This window comes from Myotis yumanensis, unplaced genomic scaffold (genome assembly GCF_028538775.1).
Source record: "Myotis yumanensis isolate MYYU_CA2020_CCGP unplaced genomic scaffold, mMyoYum1.0.hap1 SCAF_3, whole genome shotgun sequence".
Lineage (NCBI taxonomy): Eukaryota > Metazoa > Chordata > Mammalia > Chiroptera > Vespertilionidae > Myotis > Myotis yumanensis.
The window spans coordinates 205,476,292-205,497,371 of NW_027223754.1; the positions used below are offsets into that span (position 1 = coordinate 205,476,292).

Here is a 21,080-nt window from a genome sequence, read left to right on the forward strand (position 1 = left end):
GCTCTGAAAGGGGCCACTTTCTTTCTTTCTTTTTAAAAAATATGTTTTTATTGATTTCTGCCCTAGCTGGTTTGGCTCAGTGGATAGAGCGTCGGCCTGCGGACTGAAGGGTCCCAGGTTCGATTCCGGTCAAGAGCATGTGGTTTGGTTGCGGGCACATCCCCAGTGGGGGGTGTGCAGGAGGCAGCTGATCGATGTTTCTCTCTCATCGATGTTTCTAACTCTCTATCCCTCTCCCTTCCTCTCTGTAAAAAATCAATAAAATATATATTTTAAAAAATGTTTTTATTGATTTCAGAACAGGAGGGAGAGGGAGAGAGAGAAACATCAATGATGAGAGAGCATCACGGATCAGCTGCCTCCTGAACGCCCCTTCCTGGGGGCCGAGCTCCCAACCTGGGCGAGTGCCCTGACCGGGAGTCGAACCGCGACCTCCTGGGCTCAGAGACTTTTGTTTATTTTAATTTATTTTTCCTCTGTGCCGTTGAGTGACAGCTCCCACGGGCACAGTCCCGGGACAAGCATGCACTCAAGGGCTATCCTTCAGCACCAGCTGCCAAGTCCTGGCCCCGCCGCCGCGAGGACCGCAGAGACTCGGAGAGAGGCTTGCGCACAGCACCGGAAGCCCCCCCGGCGCCCCGCCCCCCCGCCATCTTGGCGCCCCTCCCGCTCGCCCCGCCCATCTCCCCGCCCCCCGCCAGAAATTTCGCGCCAAATTGGCGGTCGACAAAATGGAGCCCGGAAAAGGGCCCAGAAGCATGACGTCATGAGCCCGGAAGCCAATCGTCTAGGAATGCCGGCCCGGGAGGCGGGGCTAGAGGGCGCAGAGCGGTCCAATCGGTGGCCGCGGAGCCCAGGCCAGCCAATGGGGACGCAGCGGCCGCGGCGAGCGAACTCGGCGTCTGGTTTTTCCCCGCGAAACTCTGTGGCGGAGCTTGGGGGTGCTTGTCTCTCGGAATTCGTGGGGCGCAGAGAGGAGAGGTGAGGCCGGTGGGACTGGCGAGTGGGGGCCCGGGAGCTGGCCCATTGCGGGTCCGTAGGCGACTGCAGTGGGGGTGGGCAGTGGTTTCTCCCGGGAGGACCGGGGTCGGGATGGGGGGGAGGGGGGGAAACCAGGGTCCGTCCCCTCCCCCTCCTCTCCCCCTTCTCCTCCCCCTCCTCCCCCTCTCCCTCTCATACTCCCCTCGCTCTGAGTGGGAGCCGGGACACCCCGCCCCGCATTCGGAGCAGAGGCCCCTGCCCTCGGGGCTGGGGGGAGGCCGCGCGGCCCGCCGTCCGCTACAGCGCCCTGTCCCCGCGCCAGGTGCAGGCATGTCGGGCTTCGACGACCCCGGCGTGTTCTACAGCGACAGCTTCGGGGGCGACCCCGCGGCCGACGAGGGCAGGGCCCGCAAATCGCAGCTGCAGAGGCGCTTCAAGGAGTTCCTGCGGCAGTACCGCGTGGGCACCGACCGCACCGGCTTCACCTTCAAGTACAGGTGCGGCTGGGGCGGCGGGGGAGCGGCGCCGCACCTCCACCGGCTGCTGGAGGCACCGACAGTCGACAGTCGGGCTCCGGGGGTGGGTGGGTGCGGGGGGGAACTGGCGGCAGGGGAAGGAGCCCGTCTAGTTCTAAGGCGGTTTGAAGGCGTTTGGTCCTAGCGGTGCTTCTCCGACCCCGCACCCGGTGGGGTGCAGTTTTGCATATTTCATACCCGGAGTTCATGTTGGAGTGAGTCACCTGTTGAGTGGGCCACCAGCGACCCAGCTGGAGTCCCTGGGCCCTGTGGTTCTTTTTCCAGATCTTGTTCCGATGTCGTCTTCTTACTGCCCTTCCACTTAACGTCAGACACCTCAGAAACTCAAGCTCTCAAGGTGCAATAGGTGAAGATGGGGGCTATGATTTACATCATTCATTCGTTCACTCATTCACTCATTCATTCACTCACTCACTCCAGTCGTGTCACCTCATTGACGGTGCACCTGCTGCATGCCAGGCTCTGTTCCAGGTCCTGGGCTGCAGCCCTGAAGGAGCTGGGCAGCCCCTGCTCCTGGACCTTGCACCATCTGTGACGACATAGCAAGTCATTGTCGGTCCTTCAGATGCAGAGAATAGGAGTTTGCAGGTCCAGGCTCTGGCGGAGTGACTTCCAAGTGACAGTCTCTCTGGTCCTCAGTTTCTTCATCTGTACAATGGGCATAGCCATTCCTGCCTCCATTTATTCATGTGCCAGCTGATGTTGACTATCTATCTGCCTGGCACCATGCCAGACACTGAGACACAGATAGGAAAAGATTCATGCTGCTCGCCCTCAAGGTCAGTGGGAGCGAGGGATAGAGACCAACAAATAAGTACTAGGTGAGAGTCACCCCAAAGAAGGAATGTAAACGAGAGTTAGGCGAGGCTTCCAGAGGTGACCCCTGAGCTGACGGGGTGGTGGGGAGGGGAGGGAAGCATTGCACAGCAGTTGCATGGGCCGAGGTACAGGGTGGCCTGGTAGGGCAAGGGCCCTGTGGACCAGGCTGGCTGTTTTCTGTGGCTTCCAGGCATAAGGCAGAAGGGGATGAGGCCTGGGATGAGGCTGGGGGCAGGCTCTGTGAAGATCTGTGTCCCCAAATGTGTTTTTTGGGACAGTAGTCCCAGGGGATACTCTGCAAGAAGGTCTGTCTGGTGGTTGACCGGACACACACGGTATGTATCCTGTGTGCTGCCTTCAGTCTCCAAGTTCTGAGGAGTGAACCTTGTTAGTTTCCTGAGCTGAGCTAGTTAAAGGCTCCAAGGAGTCCTGAAATGAAGGAACTGGTTTACGGTGAGAGTTGCCCAAACTGACCTGCGTGCAGAGGCCAGTCTGAGTGGTGAAACGTGCTTCCACGGAGCTCTCTGTGGAGGATGCCTCTGCTGGCAGCGGGGGGCCTCTGTGGGGTAAAGCCGGGAAACCACCTGGAATTTGACGTGTGTCTGGGAAGAGAAGTGGGGGAGCAGTGCTGGTGGCCGTGAGGGCACATTCAGGGTGCAGTGCACCTCAGCCAGCATTCTGTTCTCTGCACCCTTACCCACCTTCACCTGCCACCTGCCCACTCCAGGGATGAACTCAAGCGGCATTACAACCTGGGGGAGTACTGGATCGAGGTGGAGATGGAGGACCTGGCCAGCTTTGATGAGGACCTGGCCGACTTCTTGTACAAGCAGCCGACCGAGCATTTGCAGCTGGTGAGTGGGACGCTGTCCTGCATCCTCCCGGGCTGCCCTGCGCCAGGCACTGACAGCCTGTTCCCTTCCTCCTCCAGCTGGAGGAAGCTGCCAAGGAGGTGGCCGATGAGGTGACCCGGCCCCGGCCCAGTGGTGACGAGGTGCTCCAGGACATCCAGGTCATGCTCAAGTCGGACGCCAGCCCGTCCAGCATTCGCAGCCTGAAGGTGGGTTTGCTCAGAGGTTGGGTGGAGGGTGGTAGCGGCTCTGCCCCTCTCCTGCTTCCTCAGGCTGACCTACCTGGGTGCCAGCCGTGTAATCGAATTTAACTCATTGGACAAGTGTTTACTGAGCTGCTCCTGTGGGCAAAGCATTACGTTGGGTCCTGGAGAAACAACAGTGAACTAAAGGACATGCTCCTGTCCTCACCGAGTTTATTACTGCCCCTGGGAGACCGAGGAACTAGTAAACAGCACCCATGACAATTTCAGGTGATCGGAAGTGCAGTGGAGGAAATGAGGGTGACGAGCAAGTGGGAGCTTCTCTGGAAAGGATGGAGAAGGCTTTGGGGAGCTGACATCTGAGTGAGATCTGAGGATGGGAACGAGCAGCTCACAGACTGGGGGAGAGCATGGGGTGGGTGGGGGAGGTGTGCGCTAGTGCAAAGTCCAGAGGTGAGGAGGGCATGCGATGTGCAGGGCCATGTTGAAAGCCTGCCAGCATGGCTGCAGAGGGATGAGGAAGCAGGAGACGGGCAGAGCCTGTCTGTCACCCAGTCGTTTATCTGTTTAACTCAGCAAATCCTGAGTGTGCCTCACTCCAGGTGCTGGGCTAGACCCTCACTGTGGACAGACAGGGCCTCTGTCCCACGGTGCTTAAGAGAGAAGCCGACGAGCACGGAGATGATGGCAGGTTCAGGGATGTGAGGCATGAAGAGAAGAAATCGGGCAGCATGACAGTGGCTGAGGGAGGCCTCCGAGGAAGTGCTGGGGGTGCGAGTCTGAGCGATGCCACTGCCCAAGGGACACAGCCTGAGGGACGAGCACTCCGGGATCACAGAGAAGCAGGTTCAAGGGCTGTTTCCAGGAACAGGAAGGAGCCAGTGTAGCCAGAGCCCAGGGAATGAAGATTGAGGAAAAGGAAAGGAAGAGAGGGGTGGGGAGGCCAGGAGGCCGGGCCTTTCTGCTGGAGGAAGGAGCTGGGATTTTGAATCCCAGTAGGAAACCAGTGGAGGGTTACGTGGAAGAACAGGCTGATTGCACTTTTCAAAGGCCCCTCTGGCTGCTGTGCGGAAGGAGAATTTACAGAATAGGCAGGAGTGGGAGCCAGGAGGGCAGTGAGGGAGAAGTCATGGCGTTGGTTCTGTCACAAGGTGGTTGTGAGAATTGGATGAAAGGAAGCACGTGCCTGTGCTTGGTGAACTCTATAGTGGGGTCCACACGTCACCCGTGACCCCTGTTGGGGTCCCCGTGAAGCCTTCCTTGGCTCGCACGATGGCAGGTCGCTCCAGAAGCCCTCTGAGTGTGGACCCTGGAGGCTACGGAACGTGTGGCTTCATCTCTGTTCCCAGCAGCAGGGTGGGTCTCCAGGACCTGATGGAACCAAACTGGGTTTCACGCGTTTGGCTCCTCAGTGGAAGTGGAGTTAGACTTGCTCTGCGGGGCAGCTGTTTCATCAGAGAGGCCAGCCTCCGCTCCTCCCAGGGTCAGCCTTCCGGTCTCGGACTCACTGGAAAACACAGGAAATGGCCTGCTTTGGGCGATGGGTTTCCTAACAAGGGACGGAGCCCGCTCTTGGAAGATCACTTGTCAGGGATGCCTTAGAGGCCGGGCTAAGGCAACCCCAGTCCTTTCCAACTCTGAGTGCCAGGATTTGTCGATTGTTTTCCAGAAACATGCTCTGGTGGTTTCAGCAGTTCCAGTGACCCCGGGGCCATGGCAGGCACTCGGGGCTCTGGCCTCAGTTACTAGGGGCTGGCCTCCTCTCTGTGTTTCTCCCCTCCCTGCAGGCTTTGGGGAAAGGGCATCAGCATGAACCTCTAGCCTGCCTGCCTGTCCCAGAAAAACTAGTGGGAATGGGGGGAAAAGATGAGGGGAAAAAAACTTTTATTATTTTTGGCTTTTTATTCTAAAATATTACAAAAAGGTAGGGAATAGTGTAATGAATCTATACCTTCACCTAGACGTAATGACTGTTAACATTTTGCCTTCTTTGCTTTTTCTCTCATCCCCCCCACCCCCTCAAAGTATTTTGTAAAGTAAGTTACAGACATGGCACTTTATCCCTAAATATTTCAGTTTGCATTTAAAAAAGGCTTGCATGCATAATCTCAGGTGTACCTGGCTCCCTGTAACCCACCATCCTCCCATGGCTCTGTTACAGTCAGACATGATGTCACACCTGGTGAAGATCCCTGGCATCATCATCTCAGCGTCCGGGGTCCGCGCCAAGGCCACCCGCATCTCCATCCAGTGCCGCAGCTGCCGCAACACCCTCACCAACATCGCCATGCACCCCGGCCTGGAGGGCTACGCCCTGCCCAGGAAGTGCAACACGTGAGTGGGCCTTGAGTGGCCTCCGGGACTGTGAGGAGGTGATGTGAGTGGAGATGTGAAGGATGAGGATGCTGCTCCGAGGGGCTGGGGCAGGGGGCGCCCAGTGGGAGAGGCACAGAGCTGCTTGTCACTATGTTATGTAGTTATTTGCCGGGTGTTTTCCAGGCTCCCCTGACTAGAACCTTAGCTCTATAAGGGCAAGGGACTTTTTGTCCACTGCTGTGTCCCCGGCACCTAGAATAGTGCCTGACACATAGTAGGTGTTTTGCTATGATATTGCTACAGTAGTTAAGTGATGATTTCATTATATAGGGTTATATAGAGGCCTAGACCTGGGAAAGGTCTCCAGGTGCCCAGACCCTTAGGGATCCTGGGATTTGACTGGAGGATTAGTAAGGTCATTAGCAGTCTGGACCCTCTCCACCTGTGGGTACACTGAGACCCTGTGAGGCGACTGGAAGTGTGACTTCCCTGCCTTCTAGCAAGTTCATGGAAGAGCCTGGCCCGGAGCAGGTCTCCCCACTCTTAATCTGGTGTGTGGTCCCCCAGAGCTACCTTTTAGGGTCTTTCCCCAGCTTATCCTTAATTTGCTGCCAACCAGGCCTTGTTGCTGACTCCTGGGGTGGGCTCTGGGTTCTCAGGGCGGCTCTGGTGACTCTTTCTTCTTCTCTGTACAGGGATCAGGCCGGGCGCCCCAGGTGCCCGCTGGACCCGTATTTCATCATGCCCGACAAGTGCAAGTGCGTGGACTTCCAGACTCTGAAGCTGCAGGAGCTGCCTGACGCGGTGCCTCACGGTGAGATGCCCAGGCACATGCAGCTCTATTGCGACAGGTGAGGCAGGCTGCCGGTGGGCACCCACGCGGTCGGGCGTCCCTGGCTGTGTCCCTAAACTGGTGCTGGGTGTGGACAATCCAGCGTGGTGGGTGGGGTAGGAGAGGATGGCTGGTTAGGGGACACTTGCTCTGTGCCTGGTACTTCCCTCAGTTTCCTGTCGTCTTCCCATCACCTGCAGGCATGTCAGCCCCCCTTTTGCTGATTGAGGACATGCCACTAACTCTGGAGGAGCTTTGAGCCTGTGTTCTTCCTGGGAGACTCTCTCAGCCCTCTTAGAACCGGGAGGCTCCAGGAGGCAGAGCTAGATAACCAGCAGCTGGGAGGCCTCATCCCAGCCTGACACCTGCCCCTGCCCCTGCCCCTGCCCCTGCCTCACTGTTAAGATTCTTCCTTGGATTTTTTTTTTTTTTTTAAATTAAATCTTTATTGTTCAGATTATTACATTTGTTCCTCTTTTTTCCCCCCATAACTCCCCTCCTTCCAGCTCCCACCCCACCCTCCACCCTCACTCCCCACCCACTGTGTTCATCCATAGGTGCATGATTTTTGTCCAGTCACTTCCCGCATCTCCCACACCCCTTTTTCCCCCAAGAATAGTCAGTCTATTCCCTTTCTATGTCCCTGATTCTATTATAATCACCAGTTCATTCTGTACATCAGGTTATTTATTCACTTGATTCTTAGATTCATTTGTTGATAGATGCATGTTTGTTGTTCATAATTTGTATCTTTACCTTTTTCTTCTTCTTCCTCTTCTTAAAGGATACCTTTCAGCATTTCATATAATACTGGTTTGGCGGTGATGAACTCCTTTAGCTTTTCCTTATCTGTGAAGCTCTTTATCTGACCTTCAATTCTGAATGATAGCTTTGCTGGATAAAGTAATCTTGGTTGTAGGTTCTTGGTATTCAGCACTTTGAATATTTCTTGCCATTCCCTTCTGGCCTGCAAAGTTTCTGTTGAGAAATCAGCTGATAGTCGTATGGGTATTCCCTTGTAGGTAATTGAGCCTCTTTCTCTTGCTGCTTTTAAGATTTTCTCTTTGTCTTTTGCTCTTGGCATTTTAATGATGATGTGTCTTGGTGTGGTCCTCTTTGGATTCCTTTTGTTTGGGGTTCTCTGCGCTTCTTGGACCTGTAAGTCCATTTCTTTCACCAGGTGGGGGAAGTTTTCTGCCATTATTTCTTGAAATAGGTTTTCAATATCTTGCTGTCTCTCATCTTCTGGCACTCCAATGACTCTGATATTAGACCGCTTAAAGCTGTCCCAGAGGCTCCTTACACTATCTTCACACTTTCGGATTCTTTTTTCATTTTGCTTTTCCAATTGGGTGTTTTTTGTCGAATCTTTGGTTTGATTATTGTACTCCTCTGGTCTGCTATTGGGTATAATATTCTTTATTTCAGTCCGTGTATGCTTACTTTCTAATTTCTTTATCGTAGCATCGAGGGTCTCATTAGTTTTCGTGAGGCTCTGCACAAATTTATGGCAAGCCCTCAAAATTGCGATTCTTAGCTCCATATCCTCCATTTCTGTCATGTTTTTTTGTCTCCGCATCTTTTATGCTTTCTTGGTGCACCCCCTTGTGGTCTCTGTGCGCAGTCTTGTTCTAGCCAAGCCTTAATTGTTGTAGTTAACACTAGAGGGGTTTGACCACCAGGCCGGCTGGCTGTGGAAATCAGCTGTATGGAAAACGTCTGCCTTCTGGGGAGGTGCTAATCCAGCCTTTGCCTGAGGCAATCGGCAAATGGCTGTGCGCAGGCTTTGGGCGGGGCGGGATCAACAGGGGAGGGAGCAGTTATGGCCACGCTCAGTCCCGTTCCCAGAGGCTCTGCTTCTCAGAACCCCGGCAGCCGCTGCAAACCTCGGAGAGAAAGCTGCCCTCAGGTCCCAACTGATGCCGGATAATCCCACTTCTCCTGTTTGAGTCTGGGTCCCTAGAGACTCGCCCGGATCTGGAGCCCAGAGTCTGAGACTCACTCCCGGCAGAAAACGACAACCGCGCCCTCAGCCACCAGCCCGCTTTGCGCGCGCACCTCGGTACCTTTGTATTTTCCACACTGCGCCGCCTCTGAGCCTCGATTTGCTGTTCTCTTTCCTTCTAGTTGTAGAGTCTCTCTTCAGCCAGCCTTCCTGTGGTTCTGGGTGATGTCCGTTCAGTCTTTTAGTTGTATTTTTGAAATGGTTGTTTGCGGCAGCGGTCTCCGGTGTTTACCTACGCCGCCATCTTGGTCTCTCCTCTCTTCCTTGGATTTTGTTGAGCGATTGGAAAGAGGGAGTGGGTGCCGAGCTGGGGCCTAGTCCTCTTACAGTAACGGGCAGAAGGTTTGGAGATAGTGACGAGGGTCCTTAACTGGGGCTTGCACACCCTGGCTGCACAAATGTTCTGTGTATGTGCATTTTTCTGAAGAGCAGACTTGGAGGTTTCATTTGCTTCATTTTTTAAAAAAGATTTTTAATTGATTTTTAGAGGGAGAGGGAGAAAGAAACATCAATGACCAGGGATGGAACCCACACCCTGGGCATGTGCCCTGACCAGGAATCGAACCGGCAACCTTTGGTGCATGGGACAACACCCACCAACTGAGCTTTACTGGCCAGGGCTCATTAGCTTTTCCAGGGGCAGTAGAACCTGTAGAAGTCAGACTCTTAAGCAAGTTGCATGAACTTGCTGAGCCTCAGTTTCTTTATCAGTAAAATGGGGATCAATCTTGACAGTCCTTAATCTCTCATTGGACTGCTGTGAGATTTAAACTGGAAAGTGCACATCAGACACTGAGCACAGTTTCTTACACACGCTAAGGATTCGTTATATATTAGATTTTGTCCCAGCAGTCTGTGATCCACAAAGCTTAAGTGGGACATAAGAAAGGAGTCCTAGAACCCTCTGCTGAAACATTAGCAGTGACAGTGACAGTCCTCAGAGGCTCTGACTGTGCCTGTGACCTCACTGGGTCCCACAGCAGTCGGGCAGGTCAGACCAGGTGTTATCTCCCGGGCTCAGAGAGTTGCAGTGACTTCTTTGACCTTCACGTGGCTTCTGAGTGGCAGTGTGCAGATGCACGTCCCAGTGTTTCCTGCATGCCTAAGGCTTCCTGGTTTCAACATCTTATTTTTCAAAAGAGGAATCGAAAGTCCAGAGGAAAAAGGACTTGGCCGAGCTCCTGGAGCCATGAAGGGGCAGAAATGGGAGTAGACCTTGCGGGGAGGCTGGGGGCGCAGGGGGAGGCTTCCCTGAGGTGGCTAAGGGGCACCCTGCGACGAGGCTGACAGCAGAGAGATGGAGGGGGAGGGGCTTTTTATTTTTATTTTATCTTTACTTTTTTGGGGGGGGGGGGTTAAATTTTTTATTGTTGAAAGTATTACATATGTCTCCATTTTCCCCATTGACCTCTCCCCGCCGGCTCCTGCCCCCATTATTTTTACTTTTTAAATTTCATTTTTCAGTTACAGTTTACGTTCAATATTATTTTTTCCCCCATCACCATTTATTCCCCTCATGCCCTCTTCCACCTCCACCCACCCCCTCCCCCCACAATCACCACACTGTTGTCCATGACCATGAGTTCTTTTTTGCTCAATCCCTCCACACCACCAACCTCCCCCATCCCCCCCAATCTCAATATTATTTTGTGTTAGTTTCAGGTGTAAAGCATAGTGGTTAGACAAATGTTTTGAGATGGGACTTCTGAGGGCTCAGGGGAGGCTCCCCTCTGACCCCGAGCAGCATAACAAATGAGCTTGTGAAGGCAGTGGGAGGGGCACGTCACCAAGGATTGTCATCGTTGTCCTCCAAGTAACTGAGTTACCCAAGCAGGGGGTAGGCTGTGATGAGGGGGAGAGACCCGTTTTCCGGGCCCGTGGGATGGACAGGTCTGGAGCAGCTCAGGTTGTAAGGCCTCTGGTGGAAATGCTAAGGTGGACTATGTGACAGGGTGGGTAGAGTCAGGACTCTGTCTCCACCCGGCTCTCACCTGCTTTTCCCCTTCCTCCCCATCGACCTCTCAGGTACCTGTGTGACAAGGTCGTCCCTGGGAACAGGGTCACCATCATGGGCATCTACTCCATTAAGAAGTTTGGCCTGACCTCCAGCAAGGGCCGAGACAGGGTGGGCGTAGGCATCCGGAGCTCCTACATCCGTGTCCTGGGCATCCAGGTGGACACAGACGGCTCTGGTGAGTTGGCTTTGGGGTCCTGCCAACAGGCTGTGCTGCGCCCTGGCCGAGCTCACGTTGTCTTCCTGAATTATTGTTGGGCCTCCTCCCTGTTCTCACCCCTACACTGTTCCACACAGCGGTCAGGGTAAGCGGTGCTGTCATAACCAAAGACACCACGTCATTCCTTGGCTGCGAGCACCCCACCCCTCTCTGCAAGATGGAAGATTTCCCAGGAGTCCACAGGGGCCTCCATGACCTGACCCCTTGGCTCCTCTGACTTCCCTCACTCTTCCCTTCACTCACTGGACCCTGGAACTCACAAGCCCACTCCTAAGGGGGGGATGGGGGCTCTGTCTTTGCTGACGAGCTGCCCCTCCCCTCCCCTCTGAGACACCCTGAGCAGCACCAAGTTCTCCCTCACACAGCTCTCATGCACTCTCCCTCCTCTTCCTCCTCTCCCCCCACCCAGGCCGCAGCTTTGCTGGGGCCGTGACCCCGCAGGAGGAGGAGGAGTTCCGGCGGCTGGCTGCCCTCCCCAATGTCTACGAGGTCATCTCTAAGAGCATCGCCCCCTCCATCTTCGGGGGCACGGACATGAAGAAGGCCATCGCCTGCCTGCTCTTTGGGGGCTCCCGGAAAAGGTGGGGGTCTGGGCTCCCCGGGTCTGGGGAAGGGACGGTGACTTGGCTCACAGGAGAACAGCTGCCAGATGGTCAGGACATGAATCCTCTTCTCATTTCCCCAGACTCTCAGCCCTGCCTGCTCTCACAGGCTCCTTGTCACTGGCTGGGGACTGATCCATCTTCTCCAGACAGACCCATCCCCAGCCCCGGCTAGGGGTGGGCTGTGGGGGAGCTGGCGGGCACAGTGGGGAGGGCTCTGGGCTTCAGTCTCTGCCAGGCTGCTTATTTACTGTGTGACCTTGGGCAAGAGACACCACCTCTCAACCTACGCTTCCACTTGGACGACAGGTGAAAGACCCAACACAGGACGTCGCATGCCCTTCGAAACGATAAAGTAATAGAGATCTAGAAATTAATATGACTAGCAGCTACCACTTACTGATTCTTACTGTCCGCTAGGCCTTTTTAATGTGTCTGAAACCCAGCCAGTCTTCATAACCCTGTGAGAAAGCTGCGATCACACCCATTTTATAGCTGAGGCAGTTGAAGCATAAAGACCTAAGGCAACTTGCTCACAGGCACATGTAGGGCCAGGAGCCTGCCCACGTGATTCCCAGTCCACTACCACGAACAGCCCACTGGCAGCTCCCCTGCCTTCCTTCTTCCCAGCTGCAAGGATGGTTATCAGACTCTCACTGTGTGTGCCCCAGCCCAGCCCCAAGTGCCAATTTCCTTTGACCCCCCCCCCCTCCCTGGGAGGCAAGTGACCATGGGGCTATGAGTGTGGTCTCAGCCCAGACCCCCTGCCTCCCCACTTGCTCTGAGGCTCGTGATAGGTCAGGGGGCTGACTGCCAGCTGCCATTGTAAACAGCCTGAGCCCCAGGCCTCGGGGGATTCTTGCCTTGCCCACCTGTGTGTCCTCCCCTAGGCTCCCTGATGGACTCACTCGCCGAGGAGACATCAACCTGCTGATGCTGGGGGACCCGGGGACGGCCAAGTCCCAGCTGCTGAAGTTTGTGGAGAAGTGCTCTCCCATTGGGGTGAGTACTGATGAGCTGCTCTCCTTGGCTGCCCAGCAGGGAGGAAGGCCGCAGGGCAGGGCCACCAGGTCCCCCGGGTCCTCTTGGTGGGCAGGATCACCCAGAATCTTCCTCATTCCCCTTGGTTGTGGGCGGGTAGCACAGGAGGAGAGGGAAGGAAATCAGCAGGTGGGTGTAGTTTTGGGGTAGCGGGCAGAGCACCGGATGTGAGGCAGGTTGGGGTTTGGGTTTCAGCCTGGCCAGTCATTGGCTGTGGGCCTTGAGCAAGTCACCTCTGTTCCCTGAGCCTCAGTTTATCCGCCCACTAAATCACAACACTGGTAATAGTCATGGCTAATCTCAAGGGCCAGCCACTGCTTGGAGTGTCCGACGTCTGTTTACGCTTAAACGTGCACCTCGACTCTGCAGTAGGGATGTGGCCCGTCCTGTGATGAGGAAACGGTACAGAATAGCCACGTGTCTTGCTAGTATAGTAAGTGCTAGTGCAGGGGTTCGAACGCAAGTGCCTGGTAGGCTGGGGCCTCTGCAGTGATGAGCGTGTCTGGGGATCAGAGGGGCGAGGATGTCTGTGTGTTCAGTGGGACGGGTTGTACAGGTGGGAGGGGTGGTCTCTGGGTAGATAGGAAGTGTGTGCGACAAGTGCTCGTGCCAGGACTGTCAATTGCACATGTGAGCCACGTGTGTGATGCTAGATGTTCTAGTAGCCATGTTAAGTGGAAAAAGAAAGTCAGGTGAAATTAATCCTAATATTTTGTTTAGTCCAACATATTTACAATATTTCAACATGTAGCTTAACCTAAGAAAATAGTCAGGAGATACTTTACGTTCCCTTCTTAGCACTAAAACTCTTCTCAGTTTGGACTTGCCACATGCAAAGGCTCAGTGACAGCATGTGGCCTGCAGGTCTGTACAAAGATGACATGGACTCGGGGTCGGGGAAGCTTTTTCCTGGGAGTCAGAAGTCTGTCCCAGCTTTGAGGCCACTTGGAAGTGGGCCACTCCTCTCCTCTGGGCCTCACTTCGCTCCTCTGTGATGAGCCAGGCCCCTAAGGGCTGGTTCCTGGGGCCATCATGGCGGGGCTCCGCTGAGGCTCGGGGCTGAGGCAGGCTCAGAGTGTAGTGGATGTGAACCACCCAGTGGGGCGACCCTCCAGGCCGGATGGGCCGGGGTGTCCTCATCCAGCGGGAGGCTCCCTGAGTTCTGTCTGTGCCCTGTGGCCAGCTGTGATGTGTGACCTTGTGTGAGTCACAGCTTTCTGGTCCCCTTGACTTGGGGGGCCAGCATGGAGCTGTGTTGGGCCCTGACACCTCCTCCCTGGCCCTCCCCAGGTGTATACGTCTGGGAAAGGCAGCAGCGCAGCAGGCCTGACAGCCTCGGTGATGAGGGACCCCTCGTCCCGGAACTTCATCATGGAGGGCGGAGCCATGGTCCTGGCTGATGGCGGGGTCGTCTGTATCGATGAGTTTGACAAGGTGAGGCTGACAGGGTGAGGTGGTGGCTGAAAGGTAGGTGGCACCTAGTGGTCTCAGGGCAGAGGGTGTGGCCTCCTATGCCTGGACCTCAGGAACCACCTCTGACTTGGAGACTTGTATTCAGTCCCCTGCCGGTCACTAGAGGGTAACTGGGAAGTAGCTTGACTTCTCCCAGCCTCAGTTTCCACATCTGGAGCGTGGGGAGAGGAGAGCCAAGCCCGCTCAGTTGTTACCAGGATGAGAGGTGACCCAGTTCCTGCTGTTGGCCTGGCATGAAGCTGGGACCAGGAGTGGTCGTGCTGTAGCTCTCCTGGCACTGCCCCCACCCTCGCCTGGTCTGATGGATGCTCTCTCCCCTCACAGATGCGAGAAGATGACCGCGTGGCAATCCACGAGGCCATGGAGCAGCAGACCATCTCTATCGCCAAGGTGGGTGGTCCTCCCTGCAAGCCCATTCGGCTGAGGTCCAGCTTGGTTTGGCCGAGCCCAGGGTGCTGAGCACCGTGCCAAGCCCTGCCTGCCCAGGCCTCCGTTGGCGGCAGCAGCAGGCCTAGCATCTTGTGTGCATACGTGTCCGGGGTCCTCATCTCTGATCTGTCACCTGTTCCCCTCACTCCTCAGGCTGGGATCACCACCACCCTCAACTCCCGCTGCTCCGTCCTGGCTGCTGCCAACTCGGTGTTCGGCCGCTGGGATGAGACGAAGGGGGAGGACAACATTGACTTCATGCCTACCATCTTGTCCCGCTTCGACATGATCTTCATCGTCAAGGACGAGCACAACGAGGAGAGGGACATGGTGAGTCAGGGCCGCAGGGTGCACGGGCTCGGCTCCAGCCAGGCCCACGGTTCTGGGGGAGGGCGAACGGGCTGACAGGAGTCCTGACCATCGGAGAGGGCCCGTAGTGGGTAGCCCTGGAGGTGGCAGATGGGGGCTGCAGAGAGCACTGAACCAGGGTGCGGAGTTCTGCCTCCCTGTGAGTGATGGGGGTGAATCTCTCCCCCTGGCCCAGACCCTTGCATGTGAAATGGGGAGTTGACATTTGGGTACAAGTGATAGAACCCCACCCAGTTCTGGTTTGTCAATTTCTGAAAGGAACTCGGTGGCTGATGGAATGGACAAGCCCAGAGGTCTGAGGCCCCACTGGTGTCCTCAGGGCTCCTGTCTGCTGCTCTGCTCTCCGTGGGGCGTCTTGTTCTCTGGCGCTGCTCCCTCTGGTGGCAGAGGAGGCTCTGGCAGCTCCGGGCTTTTGTCTTAGCAGCTGACAGCCCAGAGGAGGAGGAGGCCTCCCCCTTTCCATTGGTTCTGGTTCTGCAAGCTCCCTCCCTGCCTGCTGGACCTCTGTGGGGACCCAGGCTTAGGCAGGCCTGTCAGCTGACCCAGGGTCCACTCTGCCCTAGATGCTGGCCAAACACGTCATCACTCTGCATGTGAGTGCGCTGACACAGACCCAGGCGGTGGAGGGGGAGGTGGACCTGACCAAGCTGAAGAAGTTCATCGCCTACTGCCGAGCGTGAGTCCTGGATGCTGGCCCGTGGGCTGGGGCTCCCCGGCTCCCTGGGCGGGAGAGAGCCCTGTTCCCTGGGCCTGCTCCTCAGAAAGGACGCCTGAGATGATGCTGTCCTTTGGGGTCCTAGTTCCGTGAATCTGCTCCACTCCTGTCTGACCTTACACAGGTCACTCGGGCTTTCGGCCTCAGTTTCTCCGTCTCCAAAATGAGGGCGTAGGATTAGGTGGTGTCAAGGACACCCCCTCACCTGACATTCAGGGAGGCAGGGCAGTGTGGTCATTGTAGACACAGGCTCTGGCTATTGCCCACCCCCACTGTGTGACCTCGGGCAAGTCACTTGACCTCTGAGCCTTGCTTTCCCTCGGTTGGTGTCCCTGGGGTTTTGTAAGGATTGCACAAGATGATGAGTAAGTACTCGGCACAGCCCTGCATCAAGTAACCACTCAGTAAATGGCACTTGCAACTTTATTGTTATTCTCACAGATTGTCAGTAATAGTAACCATACGTAGAGTACTTGTTCTGTGCCTGGCATTACTCTCAGTATTTGTGGACAAGTGAAATTTAGCTCTTCCCTAAAACCTAAGGAACTGGTGTATTATTGTTCTATTTTATAGATAGGGAAGCTGACAGACAAAGGTTAAATAACTTGTCCAAGGTCACAGGTAGGAGTTGTAGTGGAGCCAGGATTTGAACCCAAGTACCAGGCTCAGAGGCTGTGCTTTTAACCACTATGCCAAGGTATTTTATTGTTTGTTTTTAAGTGTGTTTTTTATTGATTTCAGAGAGGAAGGGAGAGGGAGAGAGAAACATCAGTGACGAGAGAGAATCATTGATTGGCTGCCTCCTGCACGCCCCCCACCGGGGATTGAGCCTGCAACCCCAGCATGTGCCCTTGACCAGAATCGAACCCGGGACCCTTCAGTCTGCAGGCCGACGCTCTATCCACTGAGCCAAACCAGCCAGGGCTGCCAAGGTTCTTGACAGACACCTCAGTTGTGTCTTGGAGCTACAACCTGAGAGTGGAAGAATCTTTGAGTGCCCCTTCCGTGGGAGGGGAAACGCTAACGCTAAAGTCCGGGGGTCCCTACTCACCACCTCCTCTGGGTGATGGGTGGTGTGGTGCCCAGTGATTTCTGGGTCTTCATCCTGGTTCTGAGCTCCTCACAGCCGTGGGGAGCTGGCTCCTTCCATCCAGCCTTGGTCTCCTCATCCTCAGGATGGGGGTTGGATTAGGATCAGTGACTGTCAGTCGACCTGTGTGGTGTGTGGGAGGGAATAGGACCTACCTGATCAGGATCTACCTGATCCCCCTCCCTCCTGGGAGAGTCTGACATGCTCCCTGTCCCTGGACAGCAGTCACTGCCAGGCCTCTTAGCATCACATCCTCAGTTGTGTTGGCTGGTGGGGAAGTTTGGGTGGAAGCCGGCTGAGAGCCCGCTGTCCAGTGGGCCCTGTGCTGCGTGGCGGTGCCATCGTTCTGTTCTGTGGGTGAGGCAACCTTTGCTTCATGACTTGAGCCACATGTCACCCAGCAGTAAGGAGGGCAGTCTTCACCCCCTGCAGATGGGCCTGGCTTCTCTCTGCCTATTTTCTGACAAAGGCACCTGTTTTTCTCTCCTGCTGTTGAGCTCAGGCACCTGTCTAGAGCCCAGATTTTACTTAAATCTCTTCTAAAGGATGCACCCAGCCCGTTGGGGGCAAGCACGTGATTGTAAGCCAGCTGAGGGCAGGGAGGGTGCCCCACGTTTCCTTCCGGCCTCATGGCAGCTGCTCCTTACCCTTCCACAGGAAGTGTGGCCCCCGGCTGTCAGCGGAGGCCGCGGAGAAGCTGAAGAACCGGTACATCCTCATGCGCAGTGGAGCCCGTCAGCACGAGAGGGACAGCGAGCGCCGCTCTAGCATCCCCATCACTGTGCGGTGAGCCGGCGGGCAGGGCTGGGCACGAACCTCACTGTAGAGCAGGGCATGCCGGGCCATCGGGGCCGGGCCATCGCTAACCACACAGCCCAGGCCGTAGGGAAGGCGGGTGGTGGGGCTTCTTTTGGAGTGTAAACAGCCGTCTCCCTCTCAGTTGGCAACCAACTGAGCCACACGGGTCAGAGCTAAGGACACTTAAATATCCCACAAAGTGTTTGGAGTTATGACTCATTGGCCACGCCTACTCACACAGACACGCCTAGATGCAAGAGAGGCTGGGAAATGTCTTCCAGTTGGGTGTCACATGGCGGAATAAAAGTTCCGTTACTGAGGAAGAGAGAAAGACGGGGCAGGAGGCACCCAGCAGTCTCCCCTGTGGTCTTACCACCTTGGGCAGGTACTGCCCTGATGTCAGGAAGGGCCGGGGAGGGAAGATGGGCTCAGGCCCCCCTGGTGTCCCGTTGCCCCCACACAGGCAGCTGGAGGCCATCGTGCGCATCGCCGAGGCCCTCAGCAAGATGAGGCTGCAGCCCTTCGCCACGGAGGCGGACGTGGAGGAGGCCCTGAGGCTCTTCCAGGTGTCCACGCTGGACGCCGCCTTGTCGGGCACCCTGTCAGGTGAGAAGTGGGGCTGCCGGCTCAGGGCTCCGAGAGCTGGGCGGCCTGCTGGAGGCCCCGGTGTGGCTGCTTTCCTGCCTTTGCTTCCTTGCTGTTTCTCCCCCTGGCATTGCCTCCCGAAGGGAAGAGCCGCTTCTCTCCAGACCCTTGAGCACAGTCCTTGGAGCCAGTTCGTTAGGAATGGGTGTAGTTGCTCATTGGCCAAGAACCGTAGTCAGCACCCCATAAAGCTCTTTCCCTTGTCTTACAGCTGGCCCCTGGGAGTCAGTGGCCACTTCATCCTTCTCGTCTTAGGAGAAAACTGACACTCAGCTTTCTCACAGTCAGCTCCTGTCTGTCCTCAGAGGCCTCCAGTGGCAGCTGCTCTCGCCAGAATCACAACAAAACCTGTGCCGAGGGCCACAGGGCCCACAGGACCTGGCCCCTGGGTACCACTGTGGCCCCCTGCCCCGGGTTTCGAAGCAGCCACAGGTGTTCCTACCTCATGCCTTTGTGCCTGCCGTTGCCTCTGCCTCTGCCTGAAGCATCCTTCCCCACACGGTAGCCCCGTCCCCCGACTTCAGGTCCCCAGTCGTCTCCTCAGTCGGGCCCTCACTTCCCTGGCATATTCTGTTCCTCTTCCTGTAATTTTCTCTTCTGGGTCTGGCTCCAGCCATTCTTCCTTGGGATGGGGGCTCCATCTCCAAGTGTGCCCCACAGCCCACTGTGGGCCGACTGAGATGCCGGCACCCATCCCCACCCACCGTCTCCCTTCTCGTGCCCACAGGGGTGGAGGGCTTCACCAGCCAGGAGGACCAGGAGATGCTGAGCCGCATCGAGAAGCAGCTCAAGCGCCGCTTTGCCATCGGCTCCCAGGTGTCGGAGCACAGCATCATCCAGGACTTCACCAAGCAGGTGGGCCTTCCCTGGGGCCGGGCCAGGTGGGGAGGGTGCAAGGGTCTCCTCGTGGCTGCGATGGTCCAGTTCCCGCCCACAACACGAGTCCTATTGCCCACAGACACGCTGTGGGGCAGCTGGTCCTCGTCCCAGACCGGTTCCCATCATTCCTTCCCTTGGGACTGGGCTGATTTTCTATTTCATTAGGGGAGGAGGACAGTGGCTGGGGTCCTGGTGGAACCACACCCAGCCTTCCCCAGGCCCTTGTCCACTTTCCACCATTGCCCGGCTTTTGTGGGGAGAGAACGGGCAGAGCCAGGAGGGTGAGCCTCCCAGCTCCCCTGGGGACAGTGCTCTTGACCCCATAGAGGAGCTGGATTTCCAGATGTTACCGAGAACTTGCCACCATCTTTACGTCTTAGGAACAGTGCCAGTTCCTGGTCTCCGCTCCCCTCTCGTGCTGACCCTCAGAGCAGTTCTCTGCAGGGGGTAGTACGACGTCCGTTCTGTAGGTGAGCACACCAAGGCTTAGAGAGGTTTGCAGATGTGAAGAGCTTGGGTTCTAGAGTCAGACGGATGTGATTTAAGTCCCAGCTCTACCACTTACTTGCTGTGTGACTGAGCTCTGTGCCTCAGTTTCCTCCCCTGTAAGGAGGGGATGGTTGTATACCAGCTGCATAGCGTTGTTGTGGCGATGGAACGAGTTGTTTGTGAAGACTGAACAGCCCGTGGTGCGTGCTAGGCGCTCAGGAAGTGTGAGTCCTGTGATCAGAGGGGGTGTGATGGACAGTTCCCTGTGAGCAGGAGGACACGTGGGCTCTGTGGGGGGCTCTGCAGGGCCCAGGGGGCAGGTCGGTGGGTGCCCGGGGTCTCCTCGGGAAGCAGACTTCTGCATCCGGCCTTGTGTCCGCAGAAATACCCAGAGCACGCCATCCACAAGGTCCTGCAGCTCATGCTGCGACGCGGCGAGATCCAGCACCGCATGCAGCGCAAGGTCCTCTACCGCCTCAAGTGAGCCCGCGGCCGCCTGCGCGCCCACAGCAGGAATGTCGCCCCGCCTATGCCTCCCCATCACTGTCTTCTTGAACTCCCCTCGAGCTCTCCTCTGTGCCCGGGGGTGGGGGCCCACCTGCCCCGAGGAAGGAGCGCCTGTTCTGCTGGTTGCCTCTGGCGTCAGCCCAGACAGGTCCCGGAAGTGTGCTTTTGGGGTTCATTGACATAATAAAGAGTGGGTGTCTGACCCGCTCTCCCACTTAGGCCCTCACTTTTGGGATCCGGGTTCCTCAGCTGCTCTTGGGGATGATAGAGCTGGTGTCTTGCTGGCCCTGGTGATAGTTTACTAGGACCCAGTGTGTGTGGAGGTCTTTGTAAGGGGGTGAGCTTGACCAGTCTCAGCGGGTCCCCAGCAGCTGTGTGGTTGGGCAGGAGATATGTTTTTTTTAAAAAAAATTTTGTTTTATTGCTTAAAATAATACAAAGAGTAATACATATGTCTCCCCCCCCCCCCCCCAACCTTCCCCGGCCTCCCCTACCCCCCAGTGTCTTGTGTCCATTGGTTATGCTTATATGCATGCATACAAGTCCTTTGGTTGATCTCTTAACACCACCCCCAACCCTCCCTGGCCTTCATGCTGTAGTTTGACAGTCTGTTTGATGCTGGTCTGCTTCTGTATCAATTTTTGTTCATCAGTTTATAATGGTCTTTATTATCCATAAATGAGTGAGATCATGTGGTATTTTTCTTTCATTGACTGGCTTATTTCACTTAGCATAATGCTCTCCAGTTCCATCCATGCTGTTGCAAATGGTAAGACTTCCTTTTTTTTTACAGCAGCATAGTATTCCATTGTGTAGATGTACCACAGTTTTCTAATCCATTCATCTGTTGATGGGCACTTAGGTTGTTTCCAAATCTTAGCTATGGTGAATTGAGCTGCTATGAACATAGGGATGCATATATCCTTTCTGATAGGAGATATGGTTTTGCAGTTAGACTGGCTGGATTCATGCAGTCTTTCTGTGCCTCAGTTTACTAGTCTGTAATAGAGATGGCACTGGTTGTGTTAGGATAAATGAGCCACTGATGGTGAAGTGCCTAGGATGGTGAACCTGGCTGTGAGGTGAGGCTGATTTAGTATTCAGGGCTATGGATATCTACCGGGCCATACAGCAAAGTAGGTAAGGCAGAGATGCTGGAAGTCTAGATGGGTCTTTCCTAGGAACCGCCCACGTGCTGTGTGCCCTTGGGGAAAGCATTTGACCTCTCTGAGTGTATGATCAATAAACTGGAGGCCGTAGGATTCA

The 21,080-nt window shown here is 55.7% G+C and overlaps 1 protein-coding gene across 1 annotated transcript; it reads left to right on the forward strand.

Moving 5' to 3' along the window:
- Positions 1-903: 903 nt before the first annotated feature.
- Positions 904-20,512, forward strand: MCM5 (minichromosome maintenance complex component 5). Its single transcript, XM_070411006.1, has 17 exons — positions 904-981; positions 1,304-1,478; positions 3,064-3,190; positions 3,268-3,396; positions 5,552-5,724; positions 6,402-6,557; positions 10,569-10,735; positions 11,187-11,358; positions 12,270-12,381; positions 13,711-13,854; positions 14,218-14,283; positions 14,476-14,652; positions 15,255-15,367; positions 17,154-17,282; positions 17,758-17,900; positions 18,667-18,794; positions 19,690-20,512. The coding sequence occupies exons 2-17, from the start codon at positions 1,312-1,314 to the stop codon at positions 19,789-19,791; spliced, it is 2,205 nt and encodes a 734-aa protein (XP_070267107.1). The 5' UTR covers positions 904-981; positions 1,304-1,311; the 3' UTR covers positions 19,792-20,512.
- Positions 20,513-21,080: the final 568 nt, after the last annotated feature.